We start from the raw sequence: 27,566 nt of genomic DNA on the forward strand, positions 1-27,566 counted from the left end.
AGCGTTTCATTAATCATACGTGAACCCTGCCGTGAAATGATTTCTGTGGTCGGATCTGCGCTGGTTCCTACATTAGATTGATGAGGGCCAGTATGACCGAAAGTCAGTGGACAGCAATTCTATTTAGTGTTTCCAATTTTCACCCTTTGTCCCAGTGGATGGAAATCATAATGCTACAGTTACAATGGCATTCTAGACATTGGGCTAAGCCCCCAATGTCTCAAGATCCTAACAACACCCAGTAAGTAGTAGGGCATTAACAGAATAATCGAATATTCGAATATTCGACTATCAAACCGACTATTCGACTATCAAACCACTATTCGATTATTATTTATATTTTTAGTGGCTTTTCTGCAGCAGACACGCAGCTGTAAGCTCTGGTGTGACGTCAACTCGCATTCCTTGAGTCCAGTCATCAATGTCATTGAAAAAAAAAAAAAAAAAAAAAAACTTTTTATTTTTTGTATTTTTTATTTTTTTATTATTTTATTTTTTATAATCAAATCGATTAATCGAATATTCGAATACTTATAGGTCGAATAATTCGAATACTAAAAATCACTATTCGTGAATGCCCTAGTAAGTAGCCTTGGGTACCAACGGTTCCCGAGCCATGTGGCCCATACGCAAGTCTATGAGTCCATCTCCTGTTTCTGTAGTGTGAGGCAGCTTAATGTAAAAGTATGCTAGTATGTTGCAGCACCCCTAAGCACACATCAATTACAATGCGTCTCCTTTAGACTCATGCTAGAGAGAAAAACAATGTTGGAAAAACAAAGTACTCTACCTTCTTAAATCAGAATAAATTGACTCCTTACTAGAAGTAATTCCCTCAACCACTTCAATTCTTTCCCACTAATAGAGGCTGCTTAGTATTTTGGCCGATAATATTGACATAGCCCCCTTTTCCAAATCCTTCTTCATAAGCAGAAAGCCACACAACATATGGGGTCAACAACACCATTTGTCTGGTCCACACTGGTTGTCAAGAACCAGAGAAGCAGTAAACCTCAGTAATCGCCCACACAGCAGCTTATTACTGCTGCTAATAGCATAATCTGTCAGCTCTAATTCAGTGGGAACATTGCATTGGGGCAACATATATGTAGTCACCTCTCTCAGGGCATTTTCTACCGATTCTTTGTAGAGAGTGCAGTGCATTGACTTTTTGTTTTGTTGCCTGATATGGTTCATTAACTGTGAGTAATAAAGGGTGCTTGGTGGCGCAGTGGTAAAGTAGCTGCCCACCCTCGCGGAGTCCGGGGGTTAGAATCCACCACGGTGTATCCGACTTTGTCGAACGTCTACACAATTACAATTGGCCCGTCGGGTGAGGGAAGCCGGGCGGGGAGGGTAATATTAGTCACTACACGTACTCCTACGGGCTGGGGTGGCACCTGTCAGCAGGTAGTGTTGGTAGTGTCCTTCTGGGTATGGGGCAGGTGAGCCAGTAGGATACAACAGCAGTGACACCACACAGAAATGTGTGCGGAGCAAAAAAAAAACTAAATTGGGGAGACAAAAAAAGCTAAGAAAACGGTGAGTAATAAAACAAACTCCATAAAGTTTCCAGCAACATAGCTGGGATACAACTTGACTGTATGATGTAAGGGTAGAAGACCAGGGTACTTTAAAAGGGGAAAGCTATTACCAATACAGGATATTGAAATGTTGTCCGATTCCGATCAAATCAACCGATACCTATACCGATATTACAATACAAGTTTCAGAATTGTTTACCTTACATCTGTTATACAGTAACTGATTCTGAATACAAACGCAGACTTGCAAAACTGTGCATTCTTATTACCTGATATTTTCGGCCTACCGATATATATAATAATATTATTATTATAATATATTAGTTCAAACAACTTCAAAGTAGTATTTTTTTTACATTTTCCCAACGACACAATCAATATCACCTTATACCAGAACAGCAGCATACAGTAATGTACCGACCGAGGTTACGAACTCAGGCTCAGAGATAATTTGTCCCCTCAAGTACTTTTTGAACAAACAACCTCAGTCAGTTCAGTTCATTATCTAAATGCTGTCTCAGTTCATCCATGACTACCTACCTTAATGTGTGAATGATATGCTGTGTGTTAAACGATGTTAGATGTAGTTGACATGTGTGGCAGCGGGGCGTGATCTAAGTGCCGTCTGTGGGTGAGGGTGACAGGCTCTGTCAACTCACAGGCGCACCTGCAGCACAGTGGGAAACTAGTTATAAGGATATTTCACTTTCAAACTTGTTTGGGGTCATTTTAACGTCTACTCTGGCTTTTGTGAGCACCCCCACTTTATTTTTGTTTCTAATTTTTCCCCCCAAAAATATAGAAAGAAAGTATGAAAAAAGTGATTGAAAAAACATGGCCCCTCATTTATTAGGAGAGCAGTATAAGTCACCAGAACCAAGGACGGTGTTTTCAATGAATCTATCATGATTGATTAAAATGGAGTTTGAAGTTACAATGGGTTTGTATAGGAAGGGGGCTTGTTGTCTGATAAAATGAATATCAAATATCCAAATACTGAATCAAGCAACTTAAAAACTGTCTAGGGTGCTCACAAAAGCCTGAGATAAAGATAAAAGATAAAATGACCCAAAACATGAAGAATGTTGTGCTCTCAGTTGCAGTGAGGCTGGGTCTAGAGTCAGAGCCACACGCAAGACCACACTCTGGCTTTTACATCCATGTGTTTGTGCCTTTGTCATTGTCAGTGACTTTGTGACTGTTTATTTTCATACATTTGGGCTTCTGTTAGTGTCAATCAGTGACTGATTATGTTCATTTTTGGACTCCTTCAGGGCCCATTATTTTAAATTTAAATTGGCTGATAAGAATCCATTTGGAAAACAAACCTTCAATTTAAATGTTAAACAGGGACTGAACTGAACCACAGGTAAATCACATGTCCAGCGCATGATTGCCCTTCAAAGTGGCTTTTTGAAGACAGGAAAATGGGACTGCTCAGATTGCTCTTCAACAGAAATGTGATTACTTTCTATAGATGCCTATATGGTTTCTGATGGTATACTTTAAACTTGAAGAGATTCATATGACCCTAAAGTTTAAGCAAGAAAGTTATCATGAAGAATACAGCAACAGACATGCTGGATACATTGTGGAGGAGAACAATAAGGATCCATTTGGGTCACCTTTTACATCCAAGAGTTAAATTAACACTGGGGATTCGACTGTGTAATGTGTATACAGGCACAAGGGTAGTGCAGAGCCTGCAATTGTGAAGTATAATACATTTTTTAGAATGCCTATCTGTTCAAAATCATTTCTGTTCTATCTAATTGTATGTGAAGCATAGAGGTTTAACTTCACAGCAGGGGTCTTTTCGAGCAGGGGTCTTTTGATCGAGCAATACCATCGATGGTGTCCATAAGTGTAAAAAGCCTGTACATCCTAGTATATATACCATGGACGCTCTTAACGTAACCAGTCAGCGTTATTGTACTACCACTTAGTATAGCAATGACCATTTAGGATAACATCTCTGTGTATAAGAAGGGTTAGGCATTGGTACTTGGTTGTGTGCTTTTGCCCTGCTGGGGGCTAGAGGGGTGTGGAGTCCAGGCCTCCTGGCCTGGGGCTACAGTATGCTGTAATGATGTTTTTATGATTGAAGCTTCCTCAATAAAATGTCTACACTTCACCCTGAGTGGATATTAATATTTTCCATAATAGAAGATTCAGTCCTCTGAGAGAGAGTAAAGAGATATAGCTTCTGGCTTGGTCAGACTGGCTTTAGTTGTTGCCACCAAGGAATGCCCATTATCAAATTTTCATTCTCAAGCCTGAAACGAAAGGAGAACATTGACCTCAGAGGTGTCAACAACCATATTCACACAGCATGCCAGAATTGCAGACATTTTGCTTTTTTTGTCATACAAACCTTGAACCTCAATATTAGAATTTCTTAACCTCGGCAGATGATTCATCATTGAATTGGCTTCAGAGTTTGACAGTAAGTTGGAGGACAAAGCAAATACAGAAGCCATCACACAATCTCTCATATCTGCTCCTGTGATTCATCTAGCCCCCACTACTTATAGCCTAACTCTTTTCACTGTTACACAAGGCGATTTGGCAACAGAGCATAATGCCACAGCAGAACAGGACCAGACCCTGACCACAATTATACGAATCTTGACTTGTGCATTTGCAAATCTTTCAAAGCTATCCTTGTTGTCGGAATGGAGATTGCTCTCCTGGAAGGCAACACGACAATAACAGTAACAGTAGTAGACAATTGCAGTAACATTGGGCCCGATTCATGAACCGTACTTACGAACAAATTTGTTCTTAGACCCACTTAAGAAGTTTTTAAAGAGATTTTGGCATTCACAAATGTTTTCTTAGCTGTGATTTGTTCTTAAGTTAAGAAGAAATCTACGCATAGTCGCATACTAGAGAGCACTCTTAGGGTGGCCTTTGAGTTCTTAAGTGTGATATGTTTGTGCAAAAATAATTAATTCTCGAAGTTTCTTCAATTCTACAGTTGTATAATATAGGATTTAAATTACAATAATATTTTTATCATATCTTTAGAGCAAAAAAGGTTCTCAAAGGTGTGGTCTGGGGACCCCCAGGGGTCCTTGAAGCTGTTCCAGGGGGTCCACAGCAAACGAGGAACCAGTTTAATCACTTTAACCCTATTTTATACTTTGTTTGAAAATAGCTGATCTACAAGCTCACAACGCGTCCCATTACTGGCAATTTTGAACTTGTAGATCGACTATTTTCGAAACATTTTGATAAATCTTGAAAACATTTCCCTTGCAGAAAATATTTTCAGGTGGGGGTCTGCAGCCAAATGCATCTAACCCAAACAGACCCGGTTGAGTTGAAGCCCAAGCCCCATACCCACCCCATAACCCCCCACCCAACCCACCCTCATCGCCCCCCAATACTCCCACCCCCATATCCCGACATTCGCCACACCCCCATTTTCAAGTCCCCTTCCTACCTGAAAGCCCCCCTATACCCACCCGTCACACCCATCCCCATACCCCACACAGCCCCCTACACCCCTCCTTGCACCACCATATCACCCACCACACCCCTATTTCCACCCCATTACATACCAAGCAGCTGCTACCTTAAAGACCCTCTATATCCACCCACCAGCTTTCAGTACTAAAATGTTTTATATCGACTACTAACGCTACTCCTGAACATGAAATATGGATAACATTTACAGCTAATTTCAGCAAATTTACATTGATGTCGAGTGGTGATATGGTTGATTAATGTGAGAGAAATAATAAAATACATTCATTAATTAAATACAATAATTTGCTGTTCACTTCAGAAGTACCTCCACAGAAATATTTATTTATTTTTATGTTTGGAGTCTGGTGTTCCACCATCTTTAGTTTAGGTATTCTTTACTTCATTCTCTCAACTTTATTTCTCTGTGTGATTTCCTGTGATTTCTGTGTGCAGCAATCACACACAGGTGTGACTGCAGGCAGAGCCATGCAGTCATGCCTTATATGGGGATTGGTGGGGAGGCTCCCTATTGTAATTAGGATTAACTGGCACACACTTTCAAGTTACGAGGATTGTGATTCATCATCATCAAGAACATAGTTACGAGCAATTCTGCCTTTTAAGAACGTTTCATGAATCTGACTCGACTTCTCTTAGGAATTCACTTAGGAAGAAATTTAAGAAGACAACTTACGAATTTATTGCTGAATGAGGCCCAATATGAATAAATCCCTCGTATTTGTAAGCACAGAACCATGAACCAAAGGCTCAATAAATAATCAAGTGCTGTTAGATAAAAGGTATCAGTGTGCTTTCTTCCTCTAACTTTCCTATCGATAAATGCAAATTAATAAGCAAAACTATAATCAGGTACATGCTTTTTTCATCATCAGGAGGCCAATGCCGCTTTAAAATCTCAGAGGACGAGTCCTCGCTCACTGGTGGTTCCATCAACCAAATCACTACTGTTTGAATCCTCATATTTATTTAAATTAGGATGAAGTTATGCAGGCCACAGAGGTAGAAGGATTATGCAAGCTTATATATATATGATGAAGTAGGGAGCACCTGGCAGCAGACAGAGTTTATGCCGAAATAACCCAGCCACGTATGGGATTAGAGGAGGTAATGATTGTTCAACTTGTGTGGAGAATGATGGGGTGGAATGATGTGATATTGAGGGAAAAGAGGCATACTTTAAATTCTCGACAAGGCATATCATGATGAATAAATAGGGCCTGCTATTTCATCACACAACAGAGCATAGCAGTTTTGTTTACCAGCTCTGGTTCCACAGATAGAAAGTCAATTCATTCAGCCCATAGAGATTTCCGAAAATATTGATATTAATTACTTTAAGCCTGGAACCAAGCCATCCAGGCTCCTCCTGATGAATCATGACCATAAAACGTTTGATTCGGTGTCAAACATATTTGAGAACCGCGGGTGGCTTGGTTGGTTGGTGACCCCGACCCACAGGTTGAGAACCACTGGTATAGAAGACCCTCAATATGCGATTCAAATTTGGGTATGATTGGATATTGTGTTCATGATATGCCATTTTTGTAAGAAATAGCCCCCACCCACAATTTTGTGAGTGGAATTTCAGGCAAACAGTATAGGCTATGTATCAAAAGCCTGTTTGACGGTCCTTGTCACATGACTCACAAAACAATTTGTGGCTAATATGGTTTGGGGAAATCATGTTTCTGCAACAAACAGTGGCATTTGTAGCATCCGTGTTTCCCCATATGGGTGGAAGTGAAATCACTGTTGGCTCTGCGTTGTTTAGAGGCGCCTGAATGTGTGATTAAAATTTTGGGAAAATCTGTCTCCCCCCTACCGCTTCGATCTCCTCAAACGTCAAGTCCCCTCCCCATTTTATTCCTTAGCCTTAGTGTTTTTTCTCCCCCTGATAAAGTTTTTTATTTTCTTATTTGTTGTTTTCTCATGCCCCCCATGTAAAGCGTCTTTGGGTACTCAGAAAAGCTATATAAAAATTTGAGGTATTATTATTATTATTATAATACAGTGCAATAGCATCTTGAAATTTCTCGCTGCACTTCAGACAGTAATGCGCCAATAATGTGCCAGAGCACAGCACACCTCATTTAAGACCAACAGGCACACAGATGAAGGTGCAATAGCATTTTGAAATGTCTCGCTGTACGTAAGATAGTAATGCGCCAATAATGCACCAGAGCATACCTCATTTTGAGACCAACAGGCACACAGATGAGTCTATGACAGGTACATTTGGTAACTAGACAAATGTGTTCCTTGGAGCACAGGTCTCAGCCAGGCCAGATAAGTTATTGTGGGCCAGCAATGTTTGGAATCCGTGTTTTGCAAAAATCGGCCTCCTAGTGATGCTGTAACAGGATGATTTGAAATATTTGGGGTGGAGGTTCTTCCTTGGCCTACTGGGAGTGTGCGTTCAAAGTTTCTCACCGATCAGATGCTTGTGGCATTTCGTGCAAAATGAGCCCCTCCTGCCAACTTTGAAAGCCAATCGAAGTCAATCGGAATGGAATCCCGAGACATACGACAGATGCATCTTGATCACATGACAACAGGGATACGGTGTACCAATTTGAGTGAGGTTTGGACCAAAACGTTGGGGGTTGTAGCAAAAACGTTTTGCGACCAAAAAAAACACAACATAGCGGAACACTCGACAGGTGGAAATGGGCGTGGCTTATTTGGGGAGTTGCGTTTTTGTGTGACCTACGACTATATTATAAATTATAGGCCATAATGTGAATCTGGCCGTTAGAGTGCCACCATGAGGCAGATTTAAAAAATGTACAATAGCATTTCTTCCTTGGCCTAGTTTCATGGCAATCAAATGCTGCGTTCATGATTTGAGACATTTTGTTCAACACGGGACACTCCTGCAAACTTTGGAAGCCAATCTTAGCCAATCAGGATGGAATATGAAAAATCGGACAGATCCGTCTTGATCACATGACTAGGCCTACAGAGATCATGTGTAGCCTACTGATTTGCTAAATGTTTGGACAAAATCTGTTGGAGTAAAGTTAAAATATGTCTCCTGGTGGCGCTATAACAGGCCGATGTGAGAAATTTGGGGCAGACGTTTTTTCCTTGGCCTCCAAGGAGTGTGCGTGCACAGGTTCATGCCGATCGGTCCCATGGTGCCGGAGATTATCAGCTCACAGACGGACAGACACACAAACACACATACACTGTCACACAGACAGACAGGGGTGAGAGACAATTATCCAACGTAGGTGCTGGGTGTGTGAAAACACACACATTTTCCTATAATCAGCAGAAGTGAGTGTCAATTCCTTGTGTCAATTGTGTTTATATAAGATGATGTCTATTCAAAGAAGAGAATTTGTTCTGCGCAATGCCATTTGCTCCAAATTACACACTTCACTTTTAATCTATTGCGCAGGAAATAAAGAATGGATTGTGTTTTTATCAGCAGTTGCCAATTAAGCTTTTCAAAGACAAATAAAATGTTGTTTGATCTCCGTTTGCTATAACCACACCAGACCATTTTGTTTAATTAATCCAGAACACAAGGGATTGCTGTAATTTACATTACATTACATTACATTACAGTCATTTAGCAGACGCTTTTATCCAAAGCGACTTACAATAAGTGTATTCAACATAGGTAGGGAACGAAAACTACTAATCACCAGAAGTTTTAAGTACATTTCCTGCAAAAACAAGCAACCAAGAGTATACCTAGCGCTAAGGTAAAAGTGCAATATATCAGCTACCTACTTTCTTAAACAGATGAGACAAAAATGGCAAAATCAAATGAGCACGAGCTAAAACAAATAAGTGTATCGACTAAACAAGATCCAATAAAACAATACAAAAATAAAACAAGAGTTCGTACAACTAGTTAACAACAAGTAGGCCAGGCAAAGAGGAAGGATAGTGTTTCCTGAAGAGGTGGGTTTTCAGCCTGCGGCGAAAGATGGGCAGTGACTCTGCTGTCCTGACATCAGTGGGAAGTTCATTCCACCACTGTGGGGCCAGAACAGAAAAAAGTTGTGACCGTGTCGATCGACCAGAAGGACCGTTGAGTGGCGAGGGAGTCAGTCGCCCCGAGGTGGCAGACCGGAGTGGTCGGGCAGGGGTGTGGGCATTGACCAAAACCCGGAGGTAAGAAGGAGCTGTTCCTTTCACTGCTCTATAGGCTAGCACCAGGGTTTTAAACTGAATGCGAGCTGCTACGGGGAGCCAGTGCAGAGAACGGAGAAGGATAGTTGTGTGGGAGAACTTGGGGCGGTTGAACACCAGACGAGCCGCAGCTTTCTGAACAAGCTCCAGAGGTCTGATGGCTGATGCCGGAGCACCAGCAAGGAGGGAGTTGCAGTAGTCCAGGCGGGAGATGACAAGAGCCTGGATGAGCACCTGGGCTGTTTTCTCCGTGAGGAAGGGGCGAATCCTCCTGATGTTGTAGAGGAGGAATCTGCAGGACCAGTTCTCTATAACCAGCAATGTGTGAATGATAATTCTGTGTATCAAACATAATTTTATTCCGTGGCAATTTCGCTCTTCCATGACCATGGGCAAAGAGCGAGAGAGCGTAAGATTCCACTGGGCATAACAGCTTGCGCATGCCTTCTCTAAAAGGCAATGGCATCTGGCACAGTGTTTTATTAATGTAACTCCAAAACCACACCTATGCATAATGTAACAGTTAGCGCAGGCGTTTTAGGGCTAAGGCTGGTGTCGGAAGATAGCAACTTTTGCACGGGAACGCCCCCCTTGCGCCATGCTAAATCCCCAAATAGTGCTGGGTATAGCAACTTCGCCCAAAATAGGGCCCTAAAATCTAAAAGCCATGCGACAGTGGTGGAAAAGGTACTCACATTCTTTACTTAAGTAAAAGTGTCAATACTGCCATGTAGAAATACTCTGTTACAAATGAAAGTTAGGAATTAAAAATTAACTTGAGTACAAGCACAAAAGTATTGGTATCAAAAAGTTTTCAAATAATTGTAGCGGAGTAAAAGTATAATATTTGCCTCTGAGATGTAGTGGAGTAGAAGTAAAAGAACAGAACATTGGAAATACTCCAGTAAACTCAAAATGTGCAATTAAGTGCAGTTCAGTAAATGTACTTAGTTAAGTTACACCACTGAACGTGGCTACTGCCACCTGCAGCCCCATGCACCTGGTGGGCCATCCAGACTAGAGGCTGACTCGGTACAGGGGCTGTCAGAGTGTGACAGCATTGGTCACTCCAGCACCATCTGTCACTCCAACACTATCTGTACCCAGAACACTTCTCCAAGCAGCAGTACACCAGTCTGGCCGTGTGTTTTCTGTGTCAGAATAACTATTACGCCAGAAAGAGCTCCAAGTCAGAGAGTTGTTTGTGCAGTTCAGGCTCAATGGCTCAGCATTGTTTCTGTGAGGTGTGTGTGTGTGTGTGTGTGTGTGTGTGTGTGTGTGTGTGTGTGTGTGTGTGTGTGTGTGTGTGTGTGTGTGTGTGTGTGTGTGTGTGTGTGTGTGTGTGTGTGTGTGTGTGTGTGTGTGTGTGTGTGTGTGTGTGTGTGTGTGTGTGCGCGCAATGTGGGCCTGAAAATGTTGACAGACAGCAGTTTATGTGTGGATGGTTGGCTAAGTGAGCCACCAAGTGTGCCATGATAGTGTGGCAGGCAGGAGAAGTTCAGTCAGGCGGCATCCCAGACCTAATCCCCAAGGATAGGAAGCAGTCTCCTGAGCGGTTATGGGCCACTGCCTTAACACTGTGAAAATAAGTGTGAAAAAGACAGGAGATGGATGGGTGTTCATTGTTATTGCATGGTAGTTTTCCTGAGAAGACGGCATCTTGAATGGGTGTGAAATCATACAGTATGCATGTGATGAAATTCCTTTAAGTAACGTTGGCCGGGGTCCACGCTGCCACTGAAATGGCAATAAATGCATCCTCTTGAATTTACAGTCAACTTAAGGTGATGCCTTTTGTCCTTTTTTTAATTTATTTTTTAGATATTTTATTGGGGCTTTTTCTGCCTTTATTGAATGGAAAGTAGGCTGACAGGTTCACTGCTGATCCCCAGTAGGGATCAGCAGTGAACTATTGAGAATTGAGATTTTAAGATACTTTTAAGCCCAAAATGGTCTTGCCCCCAGTACATTTACGGACCTGCTGCCTCCCTATGATCCAGTCTGAGATCCTTAGAGGAGGCCCTCCTACAGGTCCCCAAGACATGCCTAGTCACAAAGGGTTTTTGCCGTACAAGCACCTAGGCTATGGAACGCCCTACCCACATCTGTTCAGGAAGGCCTTCCCGGCCAAGATCACCTCATTTGCCACAATTGTGTTGCGTATGTCTGTATCTGTTTGTTGATGTGGGCAACGAGACCAAAGTTCTTTTGGTCTCCTTTTAGTTTGCTTAAATGTGTTTTCTTTATTGCTTGTCAGAATGAACTTACTTGTTAACCATGTTATTCCATTATGCTTTTTTTCTTTAACGTGTATGTTTTATTTTACCTTACTTATATATTTTATGCTCCAACTGCTGTTCAGCAGCACTTTGTAAGTTTTGAAAAGTTCTACATAAATAAAGTTATTATTATTATTATCCACGAGTTTCCTAGGGAACTTAATGTGGAAACGAGAGTGCGCAAATTATGGGCATCACTTCCGGTTGTCATTCATTCAATTCACTTGAGAGATCCGTGTCAGTCAACAATAATGTGGGAACCCAACCTGACAGAAATCAAAAAGGGCAAATTAGTCTAGCGATTGGTGGAGTTGATTGTGAAGATGATAACGACATATAGGGAGAAAAAAATACCAGAACTGAAATTCAAAAAGAAACAGGTTAAATTACAGGGCTAACAACATAATGTTGCTAGCCCTGTAATTTCACCTGTTTCTTTTTTGTATTTTTTGTATTGGATTGTGAACTAAATCACATCTCGAGAACATATATAATGAATACTAAGACAGCCATTCATTGTTATGCAAAAACCCCGTCTTTATGGGTCATGCATCTTTGTCTTAGCCAGGAACCGATTCAGTTTCAGCCAAACCCCAAACCTCTCATCAAATCAACAAATAATCTTCAGGACGAAGTGACTGAGGACATTGAACACAAAATAAGCATCTACGTGCAGGATTTTTCAATATCCATAAATCACAAAGTAACCAAACTTCTTTATCAATGATGCACAAGGTAGATGCAATTTTTCACTCAGTAGTTTCCACATTTGCAATATCTCATTCTAGGTAAATAAAGATCTCACAGGACTATGAATACAAATTCACTGTCCCTAGAAAGTGAAAATGGAAAACAAATTAATTACATAAAGCCCAGTCATCCAGACACCGTAATGGTAAGCACCAGCACAATTTGTTTTATTGTTAAAACTCACAAGCTGATTATGCTAAAATACCAGACTGGCAACTACTGTTCCTCCAAATGAAAGTCAAATTGGCAAAACTGAGATGCATCAATTGAACAGCAACACTAAGCAAGCAACATAATCACATTCAAGACTATAACAAGGATACCCGAAGCAACATTTTGGGCAGAAATAACAGAATATGTTCATGTCACGTTATAATGTTAATGGAATTCACAAGACATTTAAACTAACAACTGATGTGTTGGCATTTATATACAGTAATTCACACACTATTCATAGATCATCATTCAAAGCTAGACCTTTTACGGCGTTCATAGCAAGTCCTTATGAGAGTCCTTACGCTCCGTTTATGAGAGGGTCTGTGTGTGTCGTTTCCGTTTTCTGGAGCTTCACAAACCACTCGACCGATCAGTGCCAGGACTTTTATCTAATATGATCAGAGGGGTTCCATTCCTTATCATAGCATGTTTACACAATGTAGAGAGTGTTTACACACTGTAAGAGCAAAAATGATTTATCCTTTAGAAATCAGTGACCCTATAGATTGATATCAGTGACCCTATACAGAAAAGGCAAGAATTTGAAGATGTCACTGAGTTGACAGACCAGGGAAAATGGGAGACATGGAAGTAGAGAGGGTCGATTCAGGAAAGGACTTTCTAACCTGTAAACGCACATCTACTCCTGCCTAACGAGCATTTAATTAGTCTACATCTAGATCAATACACAATGTACTCTACAGTATAATCTTCTCTTTCACATTCACAAAGCTACAGAGAGTGATTGTGAGGGCACGTACCCCGCAAGCACACAGCAAAGAGGATGTCTCATTGTAATTGACCATATTCACACAGCTGCCATTTTTGCTCTTACACCCCAAGTATGAAGTAAGAGCAAAAGGGCCATATTTAGTCATAACAATCGGACACAATCTGAGAGTCTGTGACAGTTGGTTTTACAACATGTTTACCAATTGTGTTCTCTTGGCTTAGGAAAGGGCAGATTTATTAACCTAAATATCTTGTTGAGCCCAACCAATGCATTTCCCCTTGGTTCTCTCAATTGCCTGCATCTTTTTATACAAACTACTACTAAGGTTTTTACGAATATTCCAAAATACTGCTCAATTGTTACCATTTGAATAGCTCATTGCGCAGCCACAAAAGCTGCGCATTTCTGGTTGAATAGAAATGCATGTCATTATGATCGTAATTATGAATGGTTTTATTTTTTATTACTTTTTGTTTCCAACCACAATGTAGTGGAAAGAAGACACTGAACATGGGATCTCACTTTAAAGTGAAAGAAAGGTGAATCAAACCAGCTTTTCTTTTAACTGAGAACTGAGAACAACAACAAAAACGGTTTACCTTTGTGGTTGTCACTGAAATAGCTGAAGTAATTGGGGCACGTTATGGTAACCACTTCACCAACCTTGGCAGATGGCCAACAGGCAATGATATCCCACATGCCTTGGCAACCTGCCAGGAAAGAACATTACCATTAGCATAGTATTACTCACTGATTCACAAGGACAGACATAAAGGCCTACTTCACACACACACACACACACACACACACACACACACACACACACACACACACACACACACACACACACAGAGTGTGAGTTATGGTGCTGAAGAACGATCGTAAATAATATGGTTAACATATTATTGCAACATTAGTGCTACATGATTAGTGATGTGGCGTACGTGTGTGTTTGCGTGCGCGTGTTTCCATAAAATGTCATTATGTAAACTTTTGAAATGTCGCCAAAGAAAAAGAAAAAAAAGAATGCTAATCAGTCACGTTTCTATTCACTACTGTCTGTTATGTGAATATTTGGTGTTGGTTCTTGGAGATAAGAAGTAGGTGGCATTAATTCTTCAGTCAGATGAGCCATATATGCTGTAGTATATAAAATATATATATATTTAAAAAAAAATGAAAACAGGGAGAAAGAGACTGGGAGTGACACGCAGCAAAGGTCGGGATTCGAACCAGCGACACGCATTAGAGCCTAAATGTGGTACGTGCCCAGCGGGCGCCCAGGTGAGACATATTATTCAGGCGGCATCCCAGTTTTTTTAAATGAAGCCAGTAAGGAAGTGCCGAATTCCCTGCAGTTCTCATTAATGGCCTAGCAGGTGTCGCTAACCCCCCCCCCCCCCTCTCCATTACCATGCCATTGTTACAATGGGGATTTGACCGGACTTGACACTTTTGACATTTTATAACCTTAGTAATCATTGTCATAAATACTTTACACATTCAGTCACTAGTTTAAAGTCTTCTTTCAGTTACTATGATGATAGCCTGGGTGTGCTTCCAGGGCTTCTACTGGTTCTACTGAGTGAGGACCCGCCCTTGCTGCCCTTCCAGCCAATAGCATTCATTTCCGGTTGCTTTTCGGGACCAGAAGTTCCAAGATGGTGGATTTGAATTTGCTGAAAACGTGGCTTCAAACAGGTCTGTAGTGATGATAGCTTTATTTTTCCTAGTAAATACTGGTCCATATCTATCGGTCAGATAAGAATTAATTACATCAATAAACGGAGGAAGGAAACGTGTTAAAACAGTATTTGGGTTTATTCCAGAGAAGAAATCTTATAAGCGTTGGACATGCATAGTTCCAGATATATTCTTCCGACGTTCAAACAGAGATACAGTACAGAGTAATTATACACATAGCGTGGGGTTACGCCTTTCGTCATCACGTCAGCCGTAAGTTATGGCTTGAATGGCTCAGTTTCCTGGGCAACCAAGGTTGGGGTATCGAGGTTAACCTGCTATCTAATATTGTTGACATACCAGAAGGAGCCCATCAGACCAAAACAATGTTGCAGGCCGCTCGTGAGGCGTGAGACACTTTTAACCATATTAACACATACAAATGGAAAATGGTACACTTTAAATCCATAAGAAAATTGTACAAAATCAGACCCATCAAGTGACGTCACTGTTCCCTTCGTCCATATTGTTTTACAATATATGATGGTGGTGATATTTCTTGATTAAAAGAAAAAGGTTTGTGAAAAGGTTAAAAGCTCTATATTCAGATAGTAATCAATACTTTATAGCATTTGTTCAATAACAGGGGTCTCCCTGTCACTCTTTAATGAACAAAAAGGTTGCAAAAAAGGTTATCAAAAGGTTGCCCATTTCAGCCAATCAGGATAGAGTACCCATTTATCAGTTTTAATTATTTATTTTTGTCAACACTTCCAATGTCACTTGTTTATCCTGTATCCTGTATGAGTTCTCTCTCTGTATTTTCTGTTTACTAACGGGTTGGAGAGATAGGGAGACCCCTGTTACTGAACAAACACTATATTGTAGCAATGAATATAGGGAACAGGCATAATGGAGTTTTGGAGTCTTAAGTACATTACTCAAGTATTGTTCTCCACTACAATAATTTGAAAACTTTATTTATTGTTACTTTGAATTTGTTGTTTTTTCAAAATGTCTAAACTATTCATTAACGACTTGTTACAGATAGTGCTTGAATTTCGACTTGAATTGGTACTGTACCAGTTCTACCACCTTCATTTTTTGTTTTTTGATATGATTAAAATGTGAGGAGAAGGCATCTTACACTGAGCTTTTACTTAAAATGTTCCTATTCTTAGTACAAAATCAATAGTACTAGTCATGCGAGTTAAATGTTCCTAAATATGTCAGAATGTATTCGGCAAAGGTGTCTCCATCTCCCATATACTGTAGCGCACAACACTTTTTTGAAAAAGGCAAAAACCACCTCCTCAAGGAAGAATTTTAACTTTTTATGAATTTGATTAGATTGATTTTTATTTGTATGAATCTTTCCATTTCCATTTAGCGAGTATATCACATTTTCTAATGAGAGGTTCCAAAATGAATATGCTGTCCGCATCAACAGTGTCCCATAGAAAAATCCAATTGGATAGTTCACCTGCTGGTATGAATATTCATATAATATACAAGGTCAATTAAAATGCTAATGTGTTTTGTCTGGAAAGGAAAAAGGTATTGAATATAAAACAACACAAGGTAAGCCTAAGCTCCACTGGATATGCCAGTGGGGTTATGTGTTGGTGTGCTGGAGAGATTTTTCATTTGAAATGATGGATACAGGAAGCGGTGACACTCAGATTGTTGAATGTGTAGCAATCACGTAGCAACTGTCTCAATTATGGAAACCCCCTGAATATTGTTAACAAACATTTAAAAGGATAATTCAACCCATATTTTTCAATGTGATCAATTAGTCACTGGGTTAACAATGTATCAATAAAGCAGAAGTATAATGTACAATCTTTCATCAGTAAATATGAACATACACCGTACATCTATCTACCGTATGTACAAACAATTGACAGAGGATATGAGTTGAAACACAGTGTCAGCCAGCCTACAACCTACAAAAATATTATATGGATAATTTTATTCATGTACGGTCTATAAATAGTGAATATCCTTCAATTAATTCACCAAATATCTGGTCACGTCATGTCACGTTTGTGCCGCTTAGTCAGTAAGTGCCCGATTGGCCAACCCGACTCGTCGGCTGAACTGAATGGCAGAGCTCCGCGGAAGTTTTTTTTGCCGCATAGCCAATATAAGTGACACACAGAAAGTGGGCAAAAGCCATAATATGGAAGAATGTGATAACAGAATGGCACTTACAGTATGATGGAGGAGGAGACGGAAGGCATCTTTACCAAATTCAAATAAAAGTGGGTGACAACAGAAAGTACAGTATGGGAAGGAGGACAGGGAGGTCATCACAACATGTATGATGACCATATATTCCTGACTTGCGTCGTTCATGACATGCATGGCCCCTTCGGGCGCCAGTCTTGTAGTGAGTAAATACAATCAATCAACGATGAAACGTTTACAGCAGTTATCCTTAACAGGCATCTGTTATGGTTCTGTAGTGTACATTCCAGTGTGCTTATACAAATGTGCCAGAGAGTCCAGCAGTCATTAATCCAAGAACAGAATGTAAGGGGGTTTAGTTGTGGACCTTGATACTGGCACAAAGGACTGTCCAAATTGCTTTGTGTTGTACCAGGACTATTTGTAACAAGTTATCCTCTTAAACCCCAACTACACCTCTCTGGAGTTGGACCAATCCGTCTTGGTATTAACACTCCTTGGCCATGCACCACCAGAGCCTTCTTTTATGTCCATCCGGATAGCCTTGCCCCCCTCGGTATCATGTGCCATGAAAGCCCATTTCTTCCTGTTCAACAAGGCTGTAATTTATCCAGGACATAATACTGGAAAATCTTTGGTGGCGAAAATGGTATCCTCATGTAGTCTGATACACTGGCAGACAGGAATTACAGTATGGGTGTGGGGGTAACCTTTCTAAATTGGGCCCCCCTCCCCCAATAACCAATGATGCTGGCTACATACACCTAGCCCCGTTACAGTATTTGCTGTTAAAGTTAAATACACGGCGTTTTACAACTTAAAGGGATATTTCACTTTCAAAAAAACTTTTGGTCATTTTATCGTCTACTCAGGCTTTTGTGAACCCCCTAGTCAGTTTTTAAGTTGCTTTATTCAGTATTTAGATATTTGATATTCATTTTATCAGACACGCCCCCTTCCTATACAAACCCATTATAACTTCAAACTCTGGTGACTAACCCTGCCCTCCTAATACGCGAGGGGGGCGTGTTTTTTCGATAACTTTTTTCATTTATTTTTAATATTTTTTTGGGAAAATGAAAAAAAATAAATACAATAAAAAAATAGAATAAAATAAATGAAAAAAGTAATCGAAAAACACGGCCCCCTCACGTATTAGGAGGGCAGGGTGAGTCAGCAGAACCAAGGACGGGTGTTTTTGATGAATCTAACAGGCTAAAAATGGAGTTTGAAGTTATAATGCGTTTGTATAAGAAGGGGGCGTGTCTGTTAAAATGATTATCAAATATCTAAATACTAAATCAAGCAACTTAAAAACGTTCTGGGGGCTCACAAAAGCCTGAGTAGACGATAAAATTACCCAAAGTTTTTTTGAAAGTGAAATATCCCTTTAAACATAAACCATTATAATGAGCTCTAACACGTCTTCTCAGAGCGTCACAACTCCCATGTCTTCATTTTATTTGGCTTCTGTCTTTTCAACATTTCATATTAATAATTTGACATAATTGAAATGAAGAATAACAGTGACCAATATGCCACAGTCTCAAAAATTCCAGTCAACGCTAGTGTGTGCGAAGTGTAAACAACATTAAAGTATGAAAGACATAGGCCTAATATGTGGGTATTTTGAGAGGCTCATATAGGCTATAAAGGTAGCCTACCAAACAGTTAGAATATGCATAACGACTCCCTGGTTCAAAGTTGTTTACAACAGTCATGACTGAGGCACAGCTATTTTCCAAATAGCCTAATACAATTTCAGCTCCTCAAATGAAATAATACCAATTCAATCTCTCATACATGCCACTTTCACGGGTGCATTTCGCCTTTCCGACATGTTGCCTTTCCGACGTTAACGAACCCTATACCTAACCCTAACCCTAACCGCACGCGGAAGCCACTAGTCGGAGTGGCGAGATGTCGGAATGGAAGGAGCACCCCCACTTTCTCATAAAACACACACATCAAAGGAAACAACTGCAGCCGTAGTGCGTAATAATTTGAGTAAAACACACAAAATGTGCACACATTGGGCTATCAGCAGGTTCAGCAACTTAACTAGAGAGCCCTCAAAGCTTACATTTCAGAAGTGAGCATGACGAGTCTTCATCGCCTTAAAAGGTGAGGTCTTAACTGTATCCTATATTTCTATTCAGTTAAGTGTGTCTTGTTTCATTGTTGCGCAGGAAGTTTATATTGTATTTTTATATGAGAAACCGAAGCACTCAACTTGACGTGCGTCTATAGTGGTTAATTTCCAGCTGCTATAGACTTGCTCTGAGCAGTAAACTCCTATCTACTTACAGCTTTATACTCACAGCCAGAATTATATTTGTGATCTGTTCACCTCATTTGCCTACAGCAATTCCATTATTCTCTCTTGTATCACAGGTCGCATACGTTTTGTAGATAAGGTGTCTGTTAATCACATGGTTTGACATTTATGCTCACTGAAAATAACATATTTGTTTTGATGACCCAACATCAAACATACATAAGTAATATCATACACACAGTATGCACTGTGGAGCTGACATATGGATATTCTGTCAGGGGTAGCATAGCGATTGAACGGAGAAATGAAATACGGTATGACTGATCTCCTTTCATTTTCTCCTCTGCAAATATCAACATCATAGGCTCATCCAGTGGTGTGTGTGTGTGTGTGTGTGTGTGTGTGTGTGTGTGTGTGTGTGTGTGTGTGTGTGTGTGTGTGTGTGTGTGTGTGTGTGTGTGTGTGTGTGTGTGTGTGTGTGTGTGTGTGTGTGTGTGTGTGTGTCTGTTGTGGGCTTGTGGTGTAAACATCCATGGGCTTTGTCTGCTCCATTGGGTGGAGCTTTGCACTGTGACCGATCTTGCTGTTCTCAAATGAGCAAGCTAAACAATGGCAGGTTGGACATAAATAGCGCTGTGACTCTGTAATGTATACGGCCATGCACATCAGCACTCACTGCCTAGGCTGGTCACCTCTGATGTTTGTTTACATGAAACTGACCTCCTCAGCCAACCTTTATTCAAAACTGTCTATGGCGCAAGAGACTGAAAAATGGGAGAAATCGACTGAATATACAACCCAACAAGACGACACCACTAACAACAATGGACATGTATGAATGGAATGAATAATGGAGATTGATTGTGAGACCCTGAACTGTGAATGAAGATCTGCAAAAAAAGAATTTAAAAAACTGTCTGTGGGACGTTGCCACTTGCCAGCAGATTGTTGTTGGTTTGTTGTTGGCAATGTTTATAGGTTTAAGCGGTTAACTTAAGGACCGCGCAGTTTCACTTCTTAAAGACGAGCTGAATAGACTTCCTAAGAGCAGGTAATGCAGACATAGACAATGTATGCCAAAAGAAAATATTTTCAAAGATCAAAAGTCAAATCTTATTTACTGTACTACTTCCTGGCAAACAACCATGTCATGCGTGATTACATCAGCAGACGCCAACCAATTTGAACCAATAATATCATGCACTTGTCAATCAATCTTCCACACGGGGCTATGATTCATTATGCTAGACAGACTAGAGCAGTGTTTCCCAACCATTTTGATGAAGCGCACCTGGCACACACACACACACACACACACACACACACACACACACACACACACACACACACACACACACACACACACACACACACACACACACACACACACACACACACACACACACACACACACACACACACACACACACACACACACACACACACACACACACACACACCTATCAATAAAGGCAGAAAAAGCCCCAAAAAATATCTTTAAAAAGAAAAAGAAAAGTACACACCCTCATTGTATTTGTTATACATAATGATTGTGACCATACAAAATGACAAAATGTCCGTCCGTGTGGGCACTGCTTTGATCCTTATCTGTTCAACAACCCTCAATCATTTCTCCACTTCCCTATCTGCTTCCGCGACAGGAACTAAGGTACTGTAGGCCACTTGCAAAGGTCACATCCCTAATAAATGGATTAACAGCTGTTGTCTAATGTATGTGTGTGTGGGTTCGTGAGAACACTATACTTATATTCAAAGCTTGTAGCTGTGCGTCATACATACAGTATGGTGTCCCGGTGTTCTGTGACTTCCTAGAAACAAACGGAACGGCCATAAAAATGAGGAATACCTCCTGACAGGTTGTATATCCTAGCATGCAGCCTTCGCGAGAACGCCGCTCACATGCCAAAACCACTGTTGACACCCTTATAGCAGCCTTGAAAGAGATTGACCACGTACCAAGTTTGTCAAAGAAATCCAAATCTCACTAGTTCTGCTTCTATTTTAAGAAACACAGGACGGGATGCTATCATCCTCGAGTGCCCGAGACTCTGCATGGCAGGGGCGTCCTCCTCCCTGTGCCAGACCGCATACCCCGTTGTACATTTCTGAGTGTTAATTAAACCTCTTCTTTGCAATCCCCTAGCGGGGGGGAACTCCAGCTCCGTCGTCAGTGCTAAACTGGACGGCGTGAAAGGAGTGGCGTGGGTGAGAACTGGGAGGGAGCTGGAGGCTATCCTGGCTAATTAGCCAGGATAGCCCACTGTCGCACCACTCGGTCCACTGCAGACTAATAACTTGGGGGTAACGTCCATTCTGAGATCAATACAATAATGTAATAATGTATATATATATATATATATATATATATATATATATATATATATATATATATATATATATATACTATGTTATATGTCTTGTTAAATTGATTGAATACTTTATTAGCAAGAAAAGCACAGTAAAGTACAGTTCAATACAAGGTCTGCTAAGAGAAAGAAAGCCAAAGGCTTGCGGTCCTTTGTACTCAATTCATCGATACACACTATATGCAAAACATCATATAAACAGTTTGAAAACAAAAACAAAAAGGGGGGATGACTAGGCTTTGACTTTTACAGGGGCCAGTATCTTGCAGCCACCAGTATGTGCTCTTTTAGAGTGGTTTTGAAGGAGAATAGGGATTTACACTCCTTTACGACTGTTGGTAGGGCGTTCCACATTTTTGTGGCATAGCAGGAAAATGTATTTAACCTCTTGTTAGAGCCAAATCTGGGTTGATGAATTGAGTACAATGAACCAGAATGGAAGCAAGCCCCCTGGGGCTTTTTATCTTTTAGCAGAACATACTGTAAACAAACACAGTCATAGTAGACATAGTCTACTTTATGACTGTACTATCTGCCTTACTGTAAACAAACATAGTCATAGTAGACCATAGTTATCAGTGTTTCCTTTTACTCACTGACACTGAACAGTGTTGTTACTGTACTGAAGTTGTTGATATTGTACTGTGTGGCGAGGTGTGTCATGATCCAAGGAATTCAGGGGAACGTCTTTTATTTAATTGTATGGCGACCTATAAATCCAACGGTACCGGAGATTAGCTGTTCACAGACACATGGAGAGACGGGCGGGCGGACGGACGGACGGACGGACTGGAACCATACTGTATTCTCCAACTTGGCGGACACAAAAAGTTTAATTAAATCTGGACAAAAGTTAAATGAATTAGTGCACACTTCCCAGACTTCAGTTTTGCTCCAGTACGCCTATATTAGCTTTCTTGGGAACAACAAGCTAATTCACTGTGGGGAAAATGAATAATAATACAAATCAAGCTTCACTGCTTCCTCATTTTTTCCATATAACTTTCTAAATACTTAACAGTGTGAGAATAGGAGAGTAGAAAAGTGACCTGAAGTGACGTTCCCAGAGGTACTGTTCCCACAGCGCTCTTTCTCCAGCTCAATCTCGTTCATCACACACATCTGCACTGACAGCACCTGCAGGAAAGGCAGAGTACAATATGACAAACAATTAATTTATGTGAGGTGAGTTATGTTCCAAATGAATGCTTCATTGCAAATGTTTGGCATTCTTCTTTGATACATTTATGTAAAACAGATGTTGTACACTCATGTACTGTACTAGGATTTCCCTTCTTACAAGTGAACAGACTGGACACAGTACACATATACAAACATAGAACAAAGATAGGCTATCCTTAATGCTGTTAATGTCATGTGTTCTAATGCAATGAAATAAAAATAAATAAAAAACACGACTAAATCCATATGAAATACTCTGCACTGTAGGTCTATGTTTCAAATATTTGTATTGATTTCTCAATAATGAACAAACTTAAACTGTAGACAGGACAAAAATGCAAAATAGAAATACATATAAATAACCAAAGAAAAACCCCAAGAGCCCCTATCTCCACTCCCTACATATAGACGGTATCATGCAAATGGTTTTGAAGTGCAGAGTGGACCAATGACTAATCTGCTGCAGTGACTGTCTATCTGTGTCAACACACGCTGACAAACTCAAGCTGACAGTCGCTGGCAGAGAGCCTGCGGGTCAATGAAGAAGTGTAAGACCAGGGAGCAGCTTGAAAAGGTCAATGGAGATAAAACTGTCAAGGAGGGAGAGCAGGAGAGAGAGAGAAAGACAGAGAGAAAGAAAAAGAGAGAGACAGACGGACAGACAGACAGACAGAGAGAGGAAAAAGGCAGGGGAAAATGTCATAAATAGATACATCAGAGAGTGAGAGATATGGTCAAAAAAGGCCCACGTGGTCTGCATGCAGCAGCAGAAAATATTGATGGCCTCCCATGGAGGTTGAGGGCTCAGGGAGGCCACAGTGATATAAGACACAAGCAAAGGGCATGGCAGGAGGAGTACGCATAGAATCACATACTGAAAAGAGCACAACGCACGTTCTGCAGATATGGACTACCCACCCAGCACTGCTCTTTCATTCGTTTTAATTTCAAACATCATATGCATGCAGAGATGGTTTGCTCTCGTCCAGGGTCGGGTCATATTGATCTGTGTCGTTCACGGCAATACTTTTCTTGAGCCCGTTGCTCACGTCAAATAATAAGATGTAGCGACTTTGAGAACTTAAGAAAAGCGCTGTATAAATTGTATGTATGCATTATTGTTATGTATTGTAGTGAGATGGAACAACAACATTCTGAGCCGCTTTAATCCTGTATTAAGTTGCCCTCTCCGGGGCTCTCTGAACATCTGTCCGAAGGCGTCAGGAAATGTAGAGATGACAGAAAGATGATGAAGTGGATCATGAGTCATGACAAAACTTATCATAAACAGAGCAGAAGATAATGGGATTCCTCTACATGCCCTTGCATTACATCACTGTCTTTCAGGTGGCTGTTTCTAACATCACAACAACACAAAAGGGACAAAATGGGTACAATGCACAAATTGTGAGGTGCTGCTGGCCATGACCATGAACTAAAGGAAAAATATAACAGTCGGTCGCACACCCCAGCCTCAATGGCCTCAGTGCAAAATGTTTTTGCTACTGGCAACTATTCGACTTTCGTCATCATCAGGGCAAATAAGGTTCCAACATTGCCATGATAAAACCAGGGCAGGGAAGAAAAAAACGAAATAGAATGAAAAACACAATAACATACTGTATTATGATAAAACCCCACATGATTTTTGGTGAATTGTCTTAAAGCAAATGAAAGAGAACTATGCACAACCTCCCACTAACAAATGCCATTTGGATGGATGGACATTTTAAAACGGCGCCATTTAGACAGTATCTTAACCCATTTAGACCTGCTGTAAACCGTACATTGTCATTTTAGATGTTGCTGTATATATTTATTAATTTCTCAGCCTCTTTTCAGAAAACTCATTTTTTGCATTTTTTTTAAATCGGCCTCAGGCTTCACCTTGACTAAGAGGTTCAAAGAGGTTATTCTGCAGTACACAACAGCCAGTAAAGCTGTGGTGCAGAGTGTAGAGAGAGTGATTCACGGCTGAGGAAATGACCATATTTGTACCTTGGGTTCATAGTAAAACACCACATGAACGGCAATGATGTGCATCACGTGACATTAAAGGCACTTTAAAAAGGTAAACAATGTTAATGGTACTGTAAGTGTGACACGAAAATACAATTATACCCAACTTGCCATACAACGCGTCGACTACGGTGTGCAAAGTACCACCCAGAGCGCCATGTGATGGACCTGTGTTGACCTGCACATCATGCTTCTGCCTCGTATCTGGGCACTCCCACGAGCCACCGGTGTGCTCTCCATCATGATGCGAGCTACCATCTGCATGCTGTTATTGCAGAAAATCCCCCCATAGCCTGAAGTAATAGTAAGCCACTGGCTGGGAGGCAAGAGGCTCATCTGGTAGCATTACGGTATCTGTTCAGAGGAAGACTGACAGATTGGGAACTCGTGGTGGTCAGACCCTTTGGTAACCTTATTTTTAATGAGCTAAGTATCCTTTGAGCAAAATAAAGATGAGCCCTTAGTAGAGGATTTACAGTGCAGAAACTAGGGTGGTGAGGGAGCGAAATGTGTTCCAAACAGCATGTCATGTGCCTTAAGCCAGTCAGTTGCCTGTGCCAATTACTTTATCTGTTTGACTACATGAGCGACAAAAAACATTTACGAACTCTAAAGCAAAAATTAACAACAGCCTAAGAGTATGGTGCCAAATGTTGTTGACACAAATATGATATTCTACTGCTGACTTAAAATACACAAAACAATGTGGAACTTTATGGTTGAACTTGAACCATAAACAGTGACTGAAATTTGATCAAATTCACATCAGAACAGAAACAAAAAAAAAGTGACAGAACCTCCTGAACGTTGCTGATGGCATGCCTTATCTCTTTGGAGAAAAGCAAACCATTGGCAAGAGAACTGAAGTCTCCAAATACCGCATTAATTCTACAAATAAATACATGGATTTCCTCATCAGACAGTAGGCTGAGAGCTCAGCACTCTTCATTACATGGGGGGATGATAGTTCTTCTGTTAGATCATGCTGTGCATTGTGATTGCAGCCAGAATACACAGGAAAAGCCCAGTTACAACAAAACAACCGTGATAGTTCAGAGTATGAGGATGGAAGCGCATCTGATAAGCAGTGGTGAGAAAAGTTGCATGTTTCCATATGTGGAAACAATTTGAAGCGCATCGCACCGACCCAGATTAATCGAGGGACATACCAAAAATAAATATGTGCGCGCACACACACACACACACACACACACACACACACACACACACACACACACACACACACACACACACACACACACACACACACACACACACACACACACACACACACACACACACACACACACACACACACACACACACACACACACACACAGAGAGAGGACAGCCAGGAGACAGCACGTCCATGGATGTCATCACCTGTAATCAAACTTGTGGTTCCAGGATTGGACTCTTCAGCCGTCAAAGAACTGATCGTTAAAGGACAGTAGAAGTAGAAATCATGATTGTCCATAGAAATCAATTGTGTCGGGAGGTGCAGTGTGTGTGGGTAGGTGACTACAAATATTTTTTATCCCTCGATTTTGTAACCCCTTTTTTTTCACCCGGTGCCAATTTTCTAAGTGATCCTGGGCACTACACTCCCCCCACCAGCCTAGGGAGCCCAGGGCCGAGCTCATGCCTCCTTCAATGCATGAGAGCCAACTGACCTTCTTGTCACCTGACAGGGAGGAGTTTCCCTGGTTGGACGTAGCGCGTGGAAGCAACACGTTATTCCAACCAGTTCCCTTCCCCTCCATCAGGCGCCCCGGCTGACCAGGGGGAGGCAGTATAGTGACCAGGATTACTACATGTTTTTGTGAGGGTATTAACTCCCTAGGAGACACGGGGAGAACATGCAAACTCCACACAGAGTAGGCCCTTTCGTGTGGGTAGGTGACTATAAGCGTAAATGTTCATCACATGCAATACTTTATTAGTAAAGCAGTGCCAATTACAAAATAAGAAAAGAAAGGCTTCAAAATGTTTGGGCCCACTGCAGGCATGGAATTGGGCCAGTCCCACGCTCATACACCCTCCAATCTCATACAGTATGCCTGCAAACGTAATGGTTCAAATACATGGCCTATTTAAGCAGACTGATGCTTACTGTTACATGCTCAGACCACAAATGACAGCTTATCAGTGAATAAACTCCCTCCACCTCCTCAGCCTCCTAGCTTTTTTTGTAGCGTCTTCACTTATCAACATGTAATAAATCATGTTCTTTAATATCTGTGTATCTTTGCATTGTCCCTTATGAGGGGTTCATATACGATATATATTATCCTGTCCATGTAATAACTGTATATTTTGTTTCTGCCATATGAGGGGTTCATACTGTATATCTATTATTATGTCCAATATATGTGTATGTAATAACTGTATCTTCTGCTTCAAGGGGGTTTGTGAGCTCAGAGTCAAGTCTCTGTCATGCTTGCAAAGATTTTGTTCCAGGATCATCATGGGAGCAGAGCACACCGCCAAATACGAGGCAACGTTGTTGTTTTTTTCATCTACACAAGGGTGTCTTGACTGACATGTCATCTAACACATCATGGACACAACTCAACCCCACCAGGAAGCAGTGCTGTAAAGTAACTAAGTACATTTATTCAAGTATCATATTACTTTATTGGAGTATTTCCCATTTTCAGT

General features: G+C 40.9%; 1 protein-coding gene across 1 annotated transcript in view; it reads right to left on the reverse strand.

The window, feature by feature from the left end:
- The window catches only part of vipr1b (vasoactive intestinal peptide receptor 1b), a gene marked incomplete at both ends in the record, with an annotated part of 61,752 nt that extends 38,926 nt beyond the window's left edge, over window positions 1-22,826 (reverse strand). The window contains 2 exons of the mRNA XM_084048763.1: window positions 13,763-13,873; window positions 22,754-22,826. Of these exons, the coding sequence (XP_083904889.1) occupies window positions 13,763-13,873; window positions 22,754-22,826 (184 nt within the window). The remainder of the gene's footprint in view (window positions 1-13,762; window positions 13,874-22,753) is intronic.
- Between the last annotated feature and the right edge of the window lie 4,740 nt (window positions 22,827-27,566).

Source organism: Gymnoscopelus microlampas (genome assembly GCF_963454915.1).
Source record: "Gymnoscopelus microlampas genome assembly, chromosome: 22".
In the NCBI taxonomy this organism is placed as follows: Eukaryota; Metazoa; Chordata; class Actinopteri; order Myctophiformes; family Myctophidae; genus Gymnoscopelus; species Gymnoscopelus microlampas.